The 19,292-nt window shown below is 45.0% G+C and overlaps 1 protein-coding gene across 3 annotated transcripts in view; it reads left to right on the plus strand.

Moving 5' to 3' along the window:
- Positions 1-17,383, plus strand: part of GAN (gigaxonin) — a 53,386-nt gene extending 36,003 nt beyond the window's left edge. For 2 of the 3 annotated variants that reach the window (XM_073582511.1, XM_073582495.1), the window contains exons 10-12: positions 257-366; positions 8,340-11,366; positions 11,628-17,383. In XM_073582511.1, the coding sequence (XP_073438612.1) occupies positions 257-366; positions 8,340-8,521 (292 nt within the window). In that variant the 3' untranslated portion in view covers positions 8,522-11,366; positions 11,628-17,383. The remainder of the gene's footprint in view (positions 1-256; positions 367-8,339; positions 11,367-11,627) is intronic. The other variant, XM_073582501.1, reaches the window with a different exon arrangement.
- Positions 17,384-19,292: the final 1,909 nt, after the last annotated feature.

Here is a 19,292-nt window from a genome sequence, read left to right on the forward strand (position 1 = left end):
AGGTGCCCATACTTTTGCACCGGTCAAATTTTATTAAAATGCAGATTGCACATTTTCTGTTAGTACAATAAACCTCATTTGAATCCAGAAATATAACTGAGTCCATCAGTTATTAGATATATGAAACTGAAATAGCTGTTGCAAAAACCAAAATTGTTATAAAGAAAAAAGGTTAACATTAATAGGGGGGCCCAAACTTTTACATATGACTGTATATTAGTTGCTTTACAAAGACTCCTTTTCTTCATATCTGCAGGTGGATTTACCTAAATGATCAAAACTTGTGCATCCCAACCAGCTCTTCCTTTGTATACGGAGCGGTGCCCATTGGTGCTAGCATCTATGTCATTGGTGATCTTGATACAGGTAACGAGATAGATATATATATTATTTTTACACGTTTTAGCACATATAAATATGATCACTAGAACGGGGAGGATTGGATTGGATGCTGTAATTGTGCGTGCATTCGCTGCCTACCGGTCTGGCGGAGCGCCGCACTCTTACATCTCCGTCCTTAGATTTTAATGCCCTTTAAGACGCAGGCATTCACTCTCTGGAGTGAGTGTATATAAGCCCCCCTATCTTATTCCACATTGTATATCTGTAACCGAGCAAGCGCATGTTCCGCTCTACTAGTCTTCCCTGGAGACATCTTTCCAAACATTTTGACGGACTGCTATACTTTTCCATTTTAGTTTCGCGCTACCAAATGTCTCATTTAACCAATATGCCTACCTGAAGACCCCGCAGGCGGACTGCACGCCTGCATCTGTGTTCCCAAGTCGCCATTGCTTAATTTGCGGCCGATGGATATGATGCAGAGCGATTGCAATAACCTATACAGAAGAGAGCAATCAACCTACATATGACGACCATGTATAAATAACTCATGGGCTCAATATATGGAAAGTCATTTTACTACGCGCTAAAAGCTTGCACAATTATACACACATTCAGCCGGCTTCTGAACTCCGCATTATCGCCTCATTGCTCTACTGACATTTCTATGGAACGCTATGTTGAAATAGCGCCTCTCCTGTCCACAGTCTGCATCAGGAATTGCAGTATTACAGCATTCACCGGAGCAGGACAGATGTACAATGCCAGATTAATATTTCTGCCATTTAGTTTTTCTTTTTCTGGGAAACCCAACAAGTGTTCCCATCCACTCCAGATAAATGGTGGCCAGAGCTGTCGATTATGGCCTGATTGACTCAACCATTTAATGAGTATAGGAATGGCGTGAACTCCCCCCCCCCCCCCCCCAAACGTCAGACTTTGCGGGAAAGAAGGATCAGGCATGTAGGGCTTCAAAATGCCCAAAGCATTTTTGGCAGAGTTGTCTAGCCATGGCTTATTCCACTCTGCCCATAGAGAATGCACGCACACTTAGCCAAGCTGAGGTTCCTTGGGAATGGAGTCGGGAAAAAATTAACACTTTGACGGGCTATTTAAAGTTTTATTCTCCTGCTCATTAAATGGTTGCAAAAAGCCACTCTGCAATTAACTCTTTTATTTAAAAAAAATCATCTATTTCCTTGGGAACAGAGGGATTCTCAATTTTTTTTGTTACTTTGTCAATCAGTGGTGGCTGAACATGTGCAGCACTTAAAAGTTTTCTATAGAAAGTGTAAGCACTTTTCTGAAACGCGCATCGGGGCGGGTGCATCCTTGTATTATACTTTGCTTTTGGGTTATAACCAGGTATATATACTTTATCTAATAAAGCTTGACAATTTCTCTATCGCTTCATTGGGGGACACAGGAACCATGAGTGTATGCTGCTGCCACTAGGAGGCTGACACTATGCAAATAAGAAAGTTAGCTCCTCCTCCGCAGTGTACACCCCACCGACTGGCGCTCAGTTACTTAGTTTAGCTTAGTGTCAGTAGGAGGTGGACACGGGTCTTTCATTAGACCCTTATCTACCTCAGTGTGGGTCGTTTCTTTACAGGTTCCGGAGGAATACAGAGTGAATAGTCACATCTGTACTCCCACAAAGAGACTGAGTACGGCGTGTACTTCTACCCCGTATCCTCATGTCTGCCGGCCAGGAACACGTATGCGTGTTCGCCTTCTGTCTCTCACCCACTTGCCTACCAGAGAAATGGGGCAAGTCAGGAGTGCAGGAGGGTAAGTATCAGCAGGCTGAACCCCTCTCTCCTTCCCATGATAGAACAAAGAAAACCATAAGGGGGCACCACTGACTTGTACACAGGGATCCAAACCAGACCTATAAACAAGTCCCTAACAACAAATGAGATTGTACTTTTCTATAAACCCAGGGTCATTGTGATTATATGGTATGCTATTTATATAGTTATAGGGCCATCTCATTCAAATGTTTGGAGTGTTTAGCCAAGGGGGTGTGGCTCTATTATGAGCCTAGTAATTTGTGTATGTCACATGAGTGACGAATTTTAATGTTTTTAAATTTGTGTATGTCTGTTATTTGTGTCTCAATAAAGATTAATATGCTATATTTTTGCTAAATCTCGCCTTGGGTGATCCCCTATATGTGACCTATACTTTTCTTTCTTATTATACGCCTTCCCATGATAGTAATCCCCCTGGGCGGTGGGAAACGGGCAAGCTTCCTTAAGCATTACCTGTATTTAGCATTCTCAGCGCCGCAAAACTGCGGTTCTCTTTAGACCTCCGCGCCGCCCCGCGCTCTCCGGCGGCCGCCGTTTCTAATCCAGGCCCCGGCTTCAGTTCGGGCCTAGTTCTGAGGCGAGGCCACGCCCCCATTTTCAGGCAGGCTTTTTCTTCTGAGGAACTGTCCCGCCCATGTGGCGCCGCCCGCCGCTTCTCTGAAGGTGAGAGGCGTCGCAGGGGCCCGCCCACTCCTCCCAGTATAGGAGGGAGTGGCGTTTTCTTATGCTCCTAACAGCGGTTAGCTCCGCCCTCTCTCTGGTGAGCTGATTCCCGCCCACAGCATTCAGGAGCGCGTTTTTACCTCAGTTTTTCCTCAGCCTGTGAGCTGCTCGTCTCCGCTTCAGCGTGCTGTGTACACAGTTTCCGTGAGTAGCTCTGCGCTGCAGACTGACACCCTCCTCAGCTCTCCGTCCCCTAACCGTCTGGCACTGATAGTGGGTTAGCTCATAATGTCTAATTCTAAACCAATTCGCTCTGCTTCTTCCTCTGTGGTAGTCAGTCATTTTGCATGTTGTTCTTGCAAACTCAAGTTTCCATCAGGTCAGTCCTCTTCCCTCTGTCAGGACTGCAGCAAGCCCACTGAACCCACCGCCCAGGAGCCCCCGGTTGTCCCGAGTGACGTTGAGGCCCCTATTCCAGGGTGGGTTTCCGCTCTGTCTCAATCTGTGGCGGATCTCACCAAGGTGTCCCAGACCTTGGTGTCCGTACTGGATAAGTTGCCACTACAGATTTCTGAAGGACCCAGCAGGTCACAGGATGCTTCGGTCGAGCCTGTTAACATTAGCCGCAAAAGAGCCAGACGGGAGCACCGGTCCTGTTCCTCTTCCCGTTCCGCATCGCCCCATAGTCCGTCCAAACAGCCTCCCTTATCAAGATCTTCCTCCCCTGAGCCAGGCGAGACTTTCTCGGATGGACCCTCCGAGGATGTTTTGGAGCTGGACTCGGACCAAATCGCTGATATGAGGGATATAGTTCAGAGCCTCATTGCAGCGATTAACTAGTCCTTTAATATCAAAGATTCTCCTGTGGAACCCGCGGACCAGGAGGTTTCTTTCAGACGATCGAAACCACCTTCCAAGGTCTTCGCTCATCATTCGGAGTTCCAGAAAATTCTTTCCAGAGAGAGAGAAAATCCGACCAGGCGTTTTCAAAGAGGAAAACGCCTTGGGGTGTTATATCCTTTCTCGCCGGAACTCATTGCAGACTGGTCAGCTTCACCGACCGTGGACCTTCCGGTTTCAAGACTATCTAACAGCACGGTCCTTCCGATTTCTCGGGGAGCATCTCTAGTAGACACTAATGACAGTCATAGAATCTTTTGCTAAGTCAGCCTTCGAAGCGGCGTCTTCTGTTCTAAGCCCGGCCTTCGCTTTTACTTGGGCTTCTAAGGCCATAGCGAAATGGGCTAAGGACCTCCGCCAAGGCATTTTGGCTGGAGACCAGCCAGAGCAGCTGGCGTATCTCGCCAACCAAATTTCACATGCAGGCGAATATTTAGTCTCAGGCTCCCTGGATGCCGCATCCTGCACAGCTCGGGCATCAAGCAACTTGGTGACTATCAGACGCACAGTTTGCCTTAAGGCCTGGCAAGCGGACTTTTCGTCAAAAAAGTCCCTCACCAGTTTACCGTTTCAGGGATCGCTTCTTTTCAGCGATAGGCTCGACCAAATCATTAAGGATGCCACTGAGGGCACAAGCTCCCTTCTTCCCCAGTCAAAATCTCGTCAACCTCCTCCGAAACGTCAGTTTCCACCCTATCGGCCTTTTCGTCGCTTCACGACAGCAGATAAATCTTCCCACCAGCTGAAGCCTCAACCGCGCCAAGATAGGAAAAGAGTCTCCTTTAGGCCCACTCCTTCCTGGCGATCTCATTCTTCCCAGGGTAGATCTACCAGACCTAGACCTGGAAGATCTTCCTCCGCATGACTGGAATCAGAACACCGGAGCATACTCCCAGGTGGGCGGCCGTCGTCTTGCCTTCAGGGGCGTATGGCTTGCTTCAGTGGAAGACGCTTGGGTCAGGGAAGTTGTATCTTCAGGATACAAAATAGAATTTGTTTCTCGTCCTCAGGATCGATTCTTTGAATCCCGACCCCCGAAAGACCCCACCTTGGTTCCGGGTTTCTTTACAGCCATCGACTCTCTTCTCAAGTCAGGAGTGATTGTTCCAGTACCAGAAAAAGAGCGATTCACAGGTTTCTATTCGAACCTGTTTGTAATGCCGAAAAAAGGAGGCACGGTTCGGCCCATTCTGGACTTAAAACTACTGAACAAAAGGGTCCATCTGCGATATTTCAGGATTGAGTCCCTTCGTTCAGTAATCGCTTCCATGGAGGCACAAGAATTCCTGTGCTCCATAGACATTCAAGACGCCTATCTACATGTCCCAATCTTCCTGGGTCATCAAAAATTCCTGCGTTTCGCGATACATCAGGATCACTTTCAGTTTGTCGCCCTGCCGTTCGGGCTTGCCACCGGCCCCAGGGTTTTTACAAAAATCATGGCAGCGTTGATGGCCATTTTGAGGATCGGAGGTCTCGTGCTCTTCCCGTACCTCGACGACATCCTCATCAAAGCTCCATCCTTGCCCCAGGCTCTCGAAAGTCTGACCATTGTCTGCGACACTCTTGCTTGATTCGGGTGGATCATCAACACAAAAAAGTCCTGCCTAGTTCCAACACAACTCCTTGTGTTTCTAGGCATACTTTTCGACACTCGTCGGGCAAAGGTCTTCCTTCCCGACGACAAAGAGAGTAACTCTTCAGCGGGATGTTCGTTTGCTTCAGGGCCCCCGACTCATTTCCCTCCGATCAGCCATGAGAGTTCTAGGGAGGATGGTTGCAACGTCGGAGGCGATTCCCTTCGCCCAATTCCACTCAAGACCGCTTCAGTTGGCCATTCTGTCGCAGTGGAACAAGTCTGTTTCCTCACTGGATCTTCCAATTCGACTCTCATTTCAGGTCAAGCTGTCCCTCAATTGGTGCCTAACATCTCCTCTTATCGCCCAGGGCCGATCGTTCCTTCCGGTACATTGGCAAGTGGTGACGACAGACGCCAGTCTTCTGGGCTGGGGCGCAGTGTTTCGCCATCTCACAGTACAGGGCTGTTGGTCAAGGCAGGAAGCGACTCTTCCTATCAACTTCCTAGAGATACGGGCTATTTTCCTGTCCCTGATTCATTGGGACAAGCTGCTCAAAGGTCTGCCAATCCGGATTTAGACGGAGAATGCCACAGCGGTGGCATATATCAACCACTAGGAAGGGACTTGGAGTTCCTCGACGTTGGCCGAGGTATCCAAGATACTTCATTGGGCAGAAATGTCAGTCCCAGTGATATCCGCCGTCACATTCCGGGTGTGGAAAATGAGGCTGCCGATTTTCTCAGCCGCAAAGGCCTTTTGGCAGGGGAATGGTCCCTGCATCAGGAAGTCTTCCAACAGATTTGCCTTCGTTGGGGTACTCCAGACGAGGATCTGATGGCGTCCCGTCTGAACAAGAAAGTTCCACGGTTCGTATCCAGGGCCCACGATCCCCTCGCGGTGGGCGCCGATGCTCTGACCATTCCTTGGTCACAGTTCGCGCTCCCCTTTCTGTTCCTTCCTCTTCCTCTTCTTCCCAAGCTGTTGAAGAAAATCAAGGCAGAAGGGGTACCAGTCATCCTCATCGCGCCGGATTGGCCCAGATGGTCTTGGTTCGCGGACATCGTCAACCTTCTCGCGGACGCTCCTTGGACACTTCCAGACAGACCAGATCTGCTGTCTCAGGGTCCGATTTACCACCCCAATTCTCGGTCGCTCAGTTTGACGGCGTGGCCATTGAGACCGCGGTACTGAAAAAGTCAGGGTTTTCAGATCGGGTAATTCACACAATGATTCAGGCTAGGAAGCCTTCGTCTTCCAAAATATACTATAGAACGTGGAAGGCATATTTTCGTTGGTGTGAGTCCAATCGCGTTGCGCCAATGTCTTTCTCGCTCCCTTCTATTCTAGCGTTCCTCCATGTAGGCCTGGACGGGGGTTTGGCCCTTAGTTCTCTAAAGGGGCAAGTTTTGGCGCTTTCAGTTCTTTTCCAGAAGACGCTATTCTCTCGGCCACAGGTAAAAACCCTTTTACAAGGGGCGACCCATGCAGTTCCTCCGTATCGGGCTCCAGTGGATCCCTGGGATCTCAATTTAGTCCTAGAGGCTCTACAAGGTTCCTCCTTTGAGCCTCTCAAGGAGGTTTCTCTATCCTCTCTTGGAAAGTGGCCTTTCTAGTGGCCATTACTTCCATCCGACGTGTCTCGGAGTTGGCAGCTCTTTCTTGTCAATTTCCTTTTTTAGTGATTCACCAAGATAAAGTTGTTCTACGACCTCCGCCGTCCTTTCTTCCCAAGGTGGTATCTGCTTTCTACTTGAAGACATCGTTCTACCTTCTTTCTGCTCCAGTTCATCCCCGGGAACTCTCCTTGAACAGACTGGACCTGGTCAGGGCAACGAAGGTCTACTTGGCTAGAACCGATGCGTTCTGGAAGACACACTCTTTTCGTCATCCCAGATGGGGCTCGAAAAGGCTTGTCAGCCTCCAAGGCGACTATTGCGCGCTGGATCAGATCGGCTATCTTAGAGGCTTACCGGATAAAGAACAGAGTGCCCCCTTCTGGGATTAAGGCTCACTCCACTCAGGCAGTGGGTGCATCCTGGGCAGTGCACCACAGGGCTTCTGCGATGCAGCTTTGTAAAGCTGCAACCTGGTCCTCTGTTCACACTTTTGTAAAATTTTTACAAGGTCCACACCTACGCTTCGGCGGATGCCAGCCTAGGAAGAAGGATCTTGCAGGCGGCGGTGGTGAGTCCGCTTACCTGATGGAAGTTTTGTTTCCCACCCCAGGGACTGCTTTGGGACGTCCCATGGTTCCTGTGTCCCCCAATGAAGTGATAGAGAAAACAGGATTTTTAGTTGCTTACCGTAAAATCTGTTTCTCGGAGCCTTCGTTGGGGGACACAGCACCCTCCCATGTTTTCAACTTCTGTACTTTGTTCTATGTAATATAGTTCTAGTTGAATTGTTGGTTTACTTTATTTTCTATTGCTTCTCCTACTGCTTTCTTACTAACTGAGTAATTGAGCGCCAGTCGGTGGGGTGTATACTGCGGAGGAGGAGCTAACTTTCTTATTTGCATAGTGTCAGCCACCTAGTGGCAGCAGCATACACCCATGGTTCCTGTGTACCCCAATGAAGGCTCCGAGAAACAGATTTTACGGTAAGCAACTAAAAATCCCGTTTTTTACCACCATTTTGGCCTTCAGTTGGTTTCTCTTTCTTATTTGGAGGTGCTAGTGGGCCCCCTTATCTCTTGGACCACTGCTCTCGATTACACTGTTTAGTACAACCATGCATCTGCTTTCTGCATTGGAGAGTTCGGGCCAGCAGCTTGACAATGCCACTGTCAATCGGGAGCACCCCAATCCCCAGCAAGCATGAAACCTGGGGTGTGATGCACTCCTGCAGAAGATGAGACAACCCCTTTGAAAACCTAATTTAGTAGTGATTTTTGAATTTTAGGTTTAATATTCTTTACATTTTTTTTAGAAAATATGAATGAGTGTCTGCCTCCAATGCCTAATCAATCTTCGATGTCCATAAATGTTTTTGTTTCCTGCCCCATACCCACTGTCTAAATCCTGTTTGTACTCATCAGGTACAAATTACGACTACGTGAGAGAATTTAAGAGGAGCACCGGCATCTGGCATCACACCAAGCAGTTGCTGCCGTCCGACCTCCGCCGGACAGGATGCGCAGCGCTGCGCATCGCAAACTGCCGTCTTTTCCGGCTCCAACTGCAGCAAGGATTCTTTCGCATCAGAGTCACACCCTCGTGATCGGCTGGTAGAGACTGCACGACAACCCAACCCATCGCAAGCCAGCCAGCTTCATTATGGGGGTAAAAAAAAAAAAAACGCACGAGAGAACCAGTGAAATAAAAAATGGCGCCTGCCATGCTTCAGCCTTCACATACAGCCGGTATGTAGACGTGGAGTACCGCTGAGACTCCACGCAGGTGCTGTAAAGGCTCGGGTGTTGGGGTCATTCTATATCCTGTCTGTACTGATATCTTGTATCACATTGCTTTATGCTTTCTGGGGTTTGGTAATTTAGTTTTTAAGCATGAGGCAATGTCCGTAGTTTAGCAAGCTTAATATGCACAATACCGGAGAGGACGTATATCAGCACAGCTGGAAAAGACAATCTCGTTTGCGTCGTCAACTGCACTTTTCGTGCCTTTAAAGGGTAGCGTCGTATTTTGTTTTTAAAGGGGAGCTCCTATTTTCTCCCCTGTGCTAGTTCAAGTCCTGATTGGTGGTTACAAGGTGTTGCGTCCCCACTAGAACTCTGGTAGGGAAGTGTTATCATAGGGACATGGGTGCAAAAGAAACTTTACTTTTGACCAGAATCGCATTTAAAAGGACATAGATTATAGGATGAGTTCCCCTTTAAGACTGCTGGATAGTAGCGGTAAGGGTTTAGAAGAATATCCTGCAACATGTTTTTTTTATTTTTCCTTTTAAATTCAGATTTTATTCTACTGTTTTTTTGTTTTCTTTGTTCTGTTTTTAATTCATATTTTATTATACTGACGAATCACAAAATCAATTCTTAGGGCTCGTTCACACTTGGCGTTTTTTTTTATAATATATATTAATATATGAGATTTCTGAAAACTCATTCACACGCCGCTTTATTTCCTTTGCGGGTTTGAACTGTCATTTTTCCTTTTTTTTTTTTTCCAAACTCACGACACGTCTTTTTTTTTTTTTTTTCAGCATTTTTTTTTAACTTGGTGCAGTACAAAAAAACATGGCAAAAATGCCACGTGTGAACGAACCCCTACTGTATTCCTCCGAGCTGACCACTTCATTGCTCGGAATGACTGCGACTAACCGATCCGCTCTTCAATTTTCCATTTATTTTGGGACTACAGAAATGGGGCCAAAATGACCTCCATGATTGGCGAATGGTGAAAATTACATGGCTACAAGATATGACGCTATGCGCGACACATAAGGGGGACTTCACACACTGCAGCGGCTACACGGTGCAAATGACGAGAGGTCACATCATCTAAAAAAAAATCGTTAAAACTAAGGCTGTCTGCAAAAGTCCAACCTATCAAAAAATATGATTATTTACATTCTGTAAATATTTTTTTTTTTCTAAAAAGTGCGACCATTCCTTCCTTAAAATGCAGGCGTCGCTGTCTGCTCCTCGACAGGTTACGTGCCGTTTTAAAGGTTGCTTCCTTTTGGAAACAGTGCCCCCTCGTAGCCACAGGCCATGTTTGGTATTGCAGCTGAGTCCTATTCCTCTGCATTGGACTGAACTCCAATACGGGTCATAAAAGCCCATAGAAAAGCATTTGTGGAAGAAAGCAGCCATGTTTTTCTAATCTGTTAATTTTTCCTTTTGTCTTGATTTTTAATATTGATATTATGATGGATTTTCTTTCTTTCCAGCTGCGTGTTTTGTTTGATTTGTCAGGACAAGTCGTCTCCCAGTCCTGATCTGGAGGCACATTTCTTATTCTGCGCCTGCCCCCGATGATTTATTTTATCAGCAGCGCCAGAAATAAATCTGGCGGAGTTGCATTCTTGTTTGCGATGCGTGTCCCGTCGGTTTCTGTATTCTTAGGCCTCAGGGTGAATTCTGTAGTGTCGAATACTGATTCAGGTATTCCACGAAAAGGAATGCTTGCGATCTTGACTATGAGGTGTCGGAGAGCTGTGTCCCCATTCACACTGTCTTGCTGCAGAGCAGCGCTCTCGGGCACTTGGCAATTTGTCTTTGTATCTTGCACTGTGATCGGTCGTCCTAAATCAGTCGAGGAGCTCAGAAAAAGTCAGATAAGTGAGTTATAAACTCTCTCCCACCAGAATGAGCTCACTGACAGATTCTCAGTTAACTCATCTGCAGACAATGTTAGATGGTGCAGCATAGTGGTTAAAGTAGGCAATCTGGCAAAATGTTCAATGAATTTTTTTTTTTTAGCCCAAGATGCCATTGCTTTAACCACCTTGCAATACGTAGATCTACAGTGATACAAATCTAGTCAAGTCGTAGAGAAAAATTCACTACAAAGTTTCCCTTTAGAATATTTTTTTTTTTTTTTAAAGTCGTTTTATTGAAGGATCCCGCAGAATTAAATTTTAGTAAGAAACCTAACAAGAGGGAAAGCGTTTCTATGAAGCCCTGGGGGACTGTAACAAAATGAATTCCTTACAAAGGACCGGCAGACCTTCATTATGTGTGGAGGAAAGGATTCTCTACAGTTAGAGCAGCATTCATTATGTGTGGAGGAAAGGATTCTTTACAGTTAGAGCAGCATTCATTGTGTGAAGGAAAGGATTCTTTACAATTAGAGCAGCATTCATTATGTGTGGAGGAAAGGATTCTCTACAGTTAGAGCAGCATTTATTATGCGTGGAGGAAAGGATTCTTTATAGTTAAGCCCCCGTCACACATAGCGATCTCACTAGCGAGATCGCTGTGTGTGACACTTATCAGCGACCGGGCCCCCTGCCGGGTATCGCTGATCGTCCTGGAATGGCTTGGACATTTTTTGATCGTTGGTCTCCTGCGGCCAGCACGCATCGCTTCGTGTGGCAGGCGGGATATCAGCGAGCTGAAGCTGGTAAGCAAGGTAAACATCGGGTTTCTAAGCACCGCACGGTGCTTAGAAACCCGATGTGTACGTTAGATACCAGCGCGCTGGTGCAGGGAGCTGGTAACCGCGGGTATCTTAACGTATACTGCGGGTAACTAAGCGACGTGCGTCGCTTGTTACCCGCGTGTCGCTGTCCTGATCGCTGCTGAGATCTGCCTGTTTGGCAGCTCACCAGCGATCATGTAGCGACACACCAGCGATCCTGACAAGTTCATATCGTTGTCGGGATCACTGGTGAGTCGCTATGTGTGACGGGGCCCTTAGAGCAGCATTGATTAGGCATGGAGGAAAGGATTGATTACAGTCAGAGCAACAATGATTATACGTGGAGGAAAGGATTCTTTACAGTTAGAGCAGCATTTATCATGGGAGCTGCATGCATTTCTTATGTGATAGAAATGGTTGAACTTCACGGACCTGGGTCTTTTTTTTTTTTTTTTTTTCTATCTATACTCCAGTATGGCTGACAAAGAAGATTAGGATCTTTGTTGGTGAACACAAGGAAAAACCCAGCATGCAGTTAAGTAATTTTACTGGCTATAAACAGAGTTCTGGAGGTAGTCCATGTATTGCTGTATAGGTGTTCTGCTTCTTGGCAGTATACAGCACAGTGCCTCATCCCGGGTATATAGTGTACAGTGCCTCCATTCTGTCCTCTCGCCTTTCTTCTGCACATACTCATTACTGTTTGTACTTTCCTATTCTTTACTCATTGGTAATGTTGCTTTCCTTGTCTCCCTGCCAGATTGTCTAACAAACCTATTCGTAGGATTACAAAAGGTTGGCAACAGACGGGAGACAGCGTAACATCGCTCCATCCTCCCAAAGGCCTATTCATTGTTGTTGGGAAGGGCTAAAAAGGCAACAAATATTTCTTTAACCCGAGCAGCAAACAATGCGGGCATTGATGAGGCACGAGGCTGAAGGGCATTTCTAGGTAGGCCACAGATGCCTCGCTCTTACGCCGTTCTGCGGAACACGAAATCCATATATATATAGGTTTTTTTTAGCCACCCTGAAAAAAAAATCCTAGTTTTGTTAATGTATTCTAACATACATTGAAGTAACATTATCAAATTGACTTTTTATGTGCTTTGCATTCTCGTGAAATGAAAGAAAGAGGGATTTAAAAAAAAACTTTAATGTTCCCCTAGACACAGCGCCACCTTTGTCCGTAGGTCCTGACTGGTATTGCAGTCCAAGACCATTGAAATGAATGTGGCTGACCTGATGAGAATATTAATTGTTGTCATTCTTATCATGAAGAACTATATATATGTCAAAACTATATACGGTGTGTGTGTATATATATATATATATATATATATATATATATATATATATATATATATATATATATATATATCTCTTTGGCATATCCAGAAAAGAAAGATCCATCTTTAAAGAAAAAAAAAAGTTGATACTTTACTGGGAGACATCTATGCTCCATGAACCCTTATTTGGTCACCGTGTGGTGGTTGTAATAAATCTTGCAGCCCCAAAATGGATGTGCTTGTAAAATAAAAATTCCAGTCGGGCTGTTACTGCTCTAAAATAATTAAATGACACCATATTCACCAGGTTAATCGCTCCCGGATCTTCAGTCACCGATTTTACTGAGGTCTGCGATTGGCTGCAGTGGTCAAATGCCTAGAATGGGCTGGCCAGCTAATGACGTCCCTTTTTAGTTAAGATCGACATAATAACCTGGCATGTAAATTTTGGAGGTGTAGATATACCGGGTGATTTGCTTCCTTCTCCCATTCTGAGTGCCTGCTCTTTTAAGCAATACTTGAGAAATATTATGACTAAAATGGTTGTCGTGTAATAATGTAAAAAATAGAAAACGGAACAATAAATGGAAATCAAAGTTTCAGCATAGATTTTTAATTGATAAAAAAGAGGACTCTAGTCTCTGTAACCCTCTGTATGACTATGTGAAATATTTGTTACTCTTGCCCGGCATTGAAAGGGTTGTGCCTTGGTTCAGTCGTTTCGCAATGGATACGGCTGCCAGAGTTCTGTCACCACCTCCTGACAGATTGGCAAATGTTTCCAATTTTCCTTACAAAGTCAACATACTGCGGCCTTACTACAGTCCTGGGTGCAAACACGAAGAAGCTTCACAGTATTATACACTTAATATACAGTATTAGTGGGAAGAGGTGGCTTTGGTTGAGGTCGCTGGGCTTTGGTTGAGGTCGCTGGGCTTTGGTTGAGGTCGCTGGGCTTTGGTTGAGGTCGCTGGGCTTTGGTTGAGGTCGCTGGGCTTTGGTTGAGGTCGCTGGGCTTTGGTTGAGGTCGCTGGGCTTTGGTTGAGGTCGCTGGGCTTCGGTTGAGGTTGCTGGGCTTTGGTTGAGGTTGCTGGGCTTTGGTTGAGGTTGCTGGGCTTTGGTTGAGGTCGCTGGGCTTTGGTTGAGGTCGCTGGGCTTTGGCTGGGGTCGCTGGGCATTGGCTGAGGTCGCTGGGCATTGGCTGAGGTCGCTGGGCATTGGCTGAGGTCGCTGGGCATTGGCTGAGGTCGCTGGGCTTTGGCTGAGGTCGCTGGGCTTTGGTTGAGGTCGCTGGGCTTTGGTTGAGGTTGCTGGGCTTTGGTTGAGGTTGCTGGGCTTTGGTTGAGGTTGCTGGGCTTTGGTTGAGGTCGCTGGGCTTTGGCTGGGGTCGCTGGGCTTTGGCTGGGGTCGCTGGGCTTTGGCTGAGGTCGCTGGGCTTTGGCTGAGGTCGCTGGGCTTTGGCTGAGGTCGCTGGGCTTTGGCTGAGGTCGCTGGGCTTTGGCTGAGGTCGCTGGGCTTTGGCTGAGGTCGCTGGGCTTGCGTTTATTACATTTACTTTTGCTCAGGGTCTTAAAATTTTACATACGGCCCATGACCTATTCTTTCTGTTTTGGACTTGGGCTCATTTTGTCTTTTACTTTTCAGATGTAAGAAACAGTTTGTATTTTGAGTGTGTTGACGATGATTAAATTGTCCTTTTTGCGTCACCATGGAGATGGGGAATTTCTGACTAGAGATCAAATGGTGCGCAGCACATACAAAACCGGGTGAGACGGGAACAATCACAATGCTCCCCACGACTGGTAGTACTAAGGAACACTTCACAAGGGCCATGAAATATATTTCATAGTTAGACCTTTTTATTTTTATTTTTTGTGAGGTAAAATCACTTATAAATCTACTAGGAATAAAATTAAGAAATAAAACATTAACTCGATTATAATGTTTTGTTTTTTTTGTTTGTTTTTTATAGGCTTCTCTTATTACCACTAGGCCCGAAAGCTCTCGTTGCCTATAGCAACCAGGCCTTTTCACAGGACCTGAAATGAAAGCTGAACTCTGATTGGTTTTCATAGGTGAGGTAGTGATTCAGGTTTTTGTTCATGGGGTCGACGGAGACATTCTGTCGGTCTCCATATTTGAGTAAAATTTATCAGACACGGTCTAACATAAGAACTGTCTTTCTCACCTACAGTAACCAATCACAGCGCAGCTTACATTGCACCACAGCAGTTAAAGAAATGAAAGCTGAGTGCCGATTGGTTGCTATGGACAAGGAGGTCCGATTTGAGAAATGAGGCCCATCTTTTTAACAGAATGTCACTTTACTTCATTCGGCAACAACCGTCGTCCTCCATTACATAGTCATTGGTCTGGAAAGAGCCATTCCGGTTTACAAACCCCTACTTTTTAATAAAAATTTTAGGGATGGTAAATTTTGCTCAAATTCCACTAAATTTACCAAAATGATGCACATAGTATTCAAATGTTCAGTCTTTTCTTGGGATATTTACACTTCTCTAAAGCTTTTTACCTGGGAGACCGACCACCGCTGCTAGGTAGCAGACTACGTACAGTGCTTACAAGCGCTTTAATATTGAGCTTGTAAGCACGGTTTTCAAGCTGGTTGGCCATGATTGCTGGTAGGCGCTGTTACCTCCTGATCACGGCCAGCTTCAGTGTGACGCTCACAAAATACACAGCAGCGGTGGTCAGTCTCCTGAGCAACCAGCTGTAAACAAAAGAAAAATGTTAATATCTGTAAATTTTAATAAGCGGTAAATTGCAAAAGTGCTTGGATTTACTTGCCCGATCCATCTATGAAGATGGGAATAACATTTTAATGGTTGCCATTCACCTGCTACAGCTCCGATCACATCAAGATGGTCCCTGGAAAATGGAGACTGTTAGCAGCAAGTAGGCTGTATTACTGAGGTACTCTATCCTAGAAGCTTTGCTGTAAAGAGGCATCATATAGCGGCACAGGCCCTTACATACTGTTGTGCAGTATTATAGGTACCTTATTTGCCTCTAGAGGCTAAATGCCCGTGGTTTTGTCGTGTACATGAAGCTCCATTGTGATAAATGGAGGACGTGTTCCTTGCAGTGAATTATTTAAAGAGAACCTGATGGCTAAGGCTATGTGCACACGCTGCGGGTTTTTCCGCGCGGATCCGCAGGTAAAACCTGCAGTTTGGCACCTGGACAATGGAATAGGTGCCAAACCGCTGCGGAATCCGCAGAAACAATTGACATGCTGCGGTTTGTAAACCGCGCGGAAAAAACCGCAGCGTGACCACAGCGGTTTTTAAAACCCATAGGGTAACATGGTACTGTACCATGTCTGCGGAACTGCTGCGGTTCCGCAGGGCCAAAAACGCTGCGGAAACGCAGCAGAATCCGCAACGTGTGCACATAGCCTTAATCTTGCCGTCTGAGCGATGGGAGGCATGAATCCGCTGTTAGGTTGCATATTCTTCCAGCACTGCTTAAATGCTTCTGGTCCTAGCACCTGCCTTAATATATGTTGTATTTATAATGCTGGGAGTGCGCAATATTCTTTATTTTATGTTGGCGTCAGTATTGCATTGTACTCACATCATCAGATCAGGGCTCTGGTCGTCTGATGTTTACCAAAAATGACAGCTGGAATTTAGCCGTAACTTTTCCCATTTTATTTGCACCAATGAATGGGGTTCTGGGACCCAATTTTGTCATAATCCTTGATGTTTATGGGCGTTAAAGAGGAACAATTCAGTACTGTATTTTTGATGTTTTTACCTTATGCACATTTATTTTAGATAGATGGAGATCGAGCAGCAATTGTCAACCAACAGTAATTTTCCCCTCATGCGTAACCTTCCCACGGCTTCTGCGTTCATGCACACTGCTGTTTTACAGCTCCATTTTTCACGGAGATCTAAGGCTACCTCCCCACGTTGAGCTTTTTGATGATGCTGATTTTCTGCACCCATTAAGTAAAATGGGTTACCTTTTTTTTTTTTTTTTTCCCAGAAAAACCGCTGTGTAAAAACTCAAACTTTGCTTAATAGGGTTGGAAGTGTCCTGGGAAAAAAGAATGGAAATAGGGAGTAAGGAGGGGTGCCATATGTAAAGACCACTGTCCCAGTGAAGGAGACAGGCGACAGCCACCCTTCGGAGCCTTGCCTGATAGAAAAATATTTACTTGCTAGCTAAACCTAGCCAAAAACAGCTCTGAAACTCAGACCGGTCTGCCTCCTATATGATACTAAGCTAAACTGAATATCCAGGTGACGGGAGGCCAGGTGTAGGCTGTTGGGGAGGAGGCAATGTTTTTCTTAAGATGTCGTTCCCACATCGTATCCGCAAGCAAGTGTATTTTTTTTTTTCATTGATTGGAAAGGGCTGGGATATAAATTGAACAATGTAATGCATTTGTGTGACGCACTTATACACATTCAGCACTTTAATTATTTCATCGATTCTTGAAAGCTATGTCACATGTCAAAGCCTATTAGATTACTACTGATAGTGTTACTGTTTTGACCGACCTCCTTTGTACTGAGTGGGTTTTTCTATACGTGGGAGAAAAAAAAAGTTGTAACCTTAACTTTTTGTGTATGCTAGAGAAGAATTGCGCTGTTTGTGCTGCGTGTCTGATTCAAAACTTGAAATCTTTCTAAAAGAGGTGCACACCAAAGTTTGTCTGTCCGTCTTAAAATGTGCTTTTTTTCATAAGAAAAATTAATAAAAATATTCACATTACACTTATGTTTTTTTTTTTTTTTATTATTATGAAGTGTCATTTGTTATATGGATATCAGGAAAAAAACATTTACGCATGGTAAGGCTATGTCGGTCTTTCTGAATCCCTTTGGTATTGCTCGGAGATATTGGTCCAGACAGCACCATCATTTTCCAGGATGATTACTAAACCGGAGATTTTCAATCACGGAAATTCAGTTATTTCAGGTTGTTTGTTCTTCTGCTCACGGTCATGTTAGGGGAGATATTCAAAAGGATTCAAGATTCCATTGTTGGGCCTTATTTGGACAGAGCATTTTAGCACCCATATTACAGCTGCAAATTCTGGCCTGATTCTGAGTCTACTGGCTGAAATTATTGATCTGTATGATATTACTAGTTCTGGTGATAAAACCCCTAATTATAATACGGATGCTAAAATGCACCTGTGTTACGGCACTCCCAATGAGGCCTTATTGGAAGTTTGTCAGCGCAAAATGACTGTTCACACCAAGCACACGCACTTGATACACCCTTGGCTTGGCTGATCAGCTCAATTATCTTCTCATCTACAGTGGCATGTAAAAGTTTGGGCACCCCTGGTCAAAATGACGTTTTTTGTAAACAGTTTAGCCCTTTTAGAGATCATTTCATCTTCAACTTGCTTAAGTTAAATGACACACATCCTCTGTATTTTAGGCAAAAAAATACAATTTTTTTTTTTTACATTTTAAAAAATAGAATACGGAGAATGGGGAGATGCAAAAGATTGTTGACCCTTGGAGAATTGTGTGCTCAGATAACTTTGACCAAGGTTTCAGACCTTCATCAGCCTGTTAGATTTATGGCTTGTTCACCATCATCATTAGGAAAGGCCAGGTAATAAAAATTTCCCAGCTTTATAAAAATCCAACTTCGTGCCATATAATAGCAGCCATGGATTCTTCTAAAGCAGCTGCCTAGCACTCTGAAAATGGTGGAGGCCTGCAAAGCGGGAGAAGGCTATAAGAAGATTGCAAAACGTTTTCAAGTTGCCCTTTCCTGAGTTCAAAATGGAACAGTGGATGTTAAGATAAGGTCTGGAAGACCAAGCAAAATTTCAGTGAGAGCTGTTAGTCGGATTGCTAGAGAGGCAAATCAGAACCCCCGCTTGACTGCAAAAGACATTTAGAAAGATTTAACAGACTGTGGAGTTGTTATACATTGTTTTACTGTTCAGAGACCATGCACAAATATGACATTCATAGAAGAATCATCAGAAGAAAACGTCTCCTGCGTCCTCCCCATAAAATTCAGTGTCAAAAGTATGTAAAAGAACATGTAAACAAGCCTGGTGCATTTTAGAAACAAGTCCTGTGGACTGATGAGGATAAACTAGAACTCTTTGGACACAATGATCAAAGGTATGTGTGGAGAAAAAAGGGCACAGAATTTCAGGAAAAGAACATCTCTCCAACCATTAATCATGGGGATGGATCAATCATGCTTTGGGGTTCTGTTGTAGCCAATGGCATGGGGAACATTTCACGAGTAGAGGGAAGAATGGATTCAATGACATTTCAACAAATTCTTGTTGCAAACATAACACCATCTGTAAAAAAAAAAAAGCTGAAGTTGAAAAGAGGATGGCTTCTACAAATGGATAATGATCCTAAACACACATCAGAATCCACAATAGACGACCACAAAAGGCGCAAGCTGAAGGTTTTACAATGGCCCTCACTGTCCCCTGATCTGAACATCATTGAAAATCTGTGACTAGACCTCAAAATAGCAGAGGAAGGAAGATGACCCAGGAATCTCACAGAGCTGGAAGAATATTCCATGGAAGAATGGAGGAAAATCCCTAAAACAAGAAATGAGACTCTTTGCTGTCTAGAAAAAGGGTTCACAATCTGTGATAACTTGATCCATTTTAGAGAACATTTTATC

The sequence above is a fragment of the Dendrobates tinctorius genome, unplaced genomic scaffold, assembly GCF_039654945.1.
Source record: "Dendrobates tinctorius isolate UK_male_01 unplaced genomic scaffold, ASM3965494v1 ptg000009l, whole genome shotgun sequence".
Classification (NCBI taxonomy): Eukaryota; Metazoa; Chordata; class Amphibia; order Anura; family Dendrobatidae; genus Dendrobates; species Dendrobates tinctorius.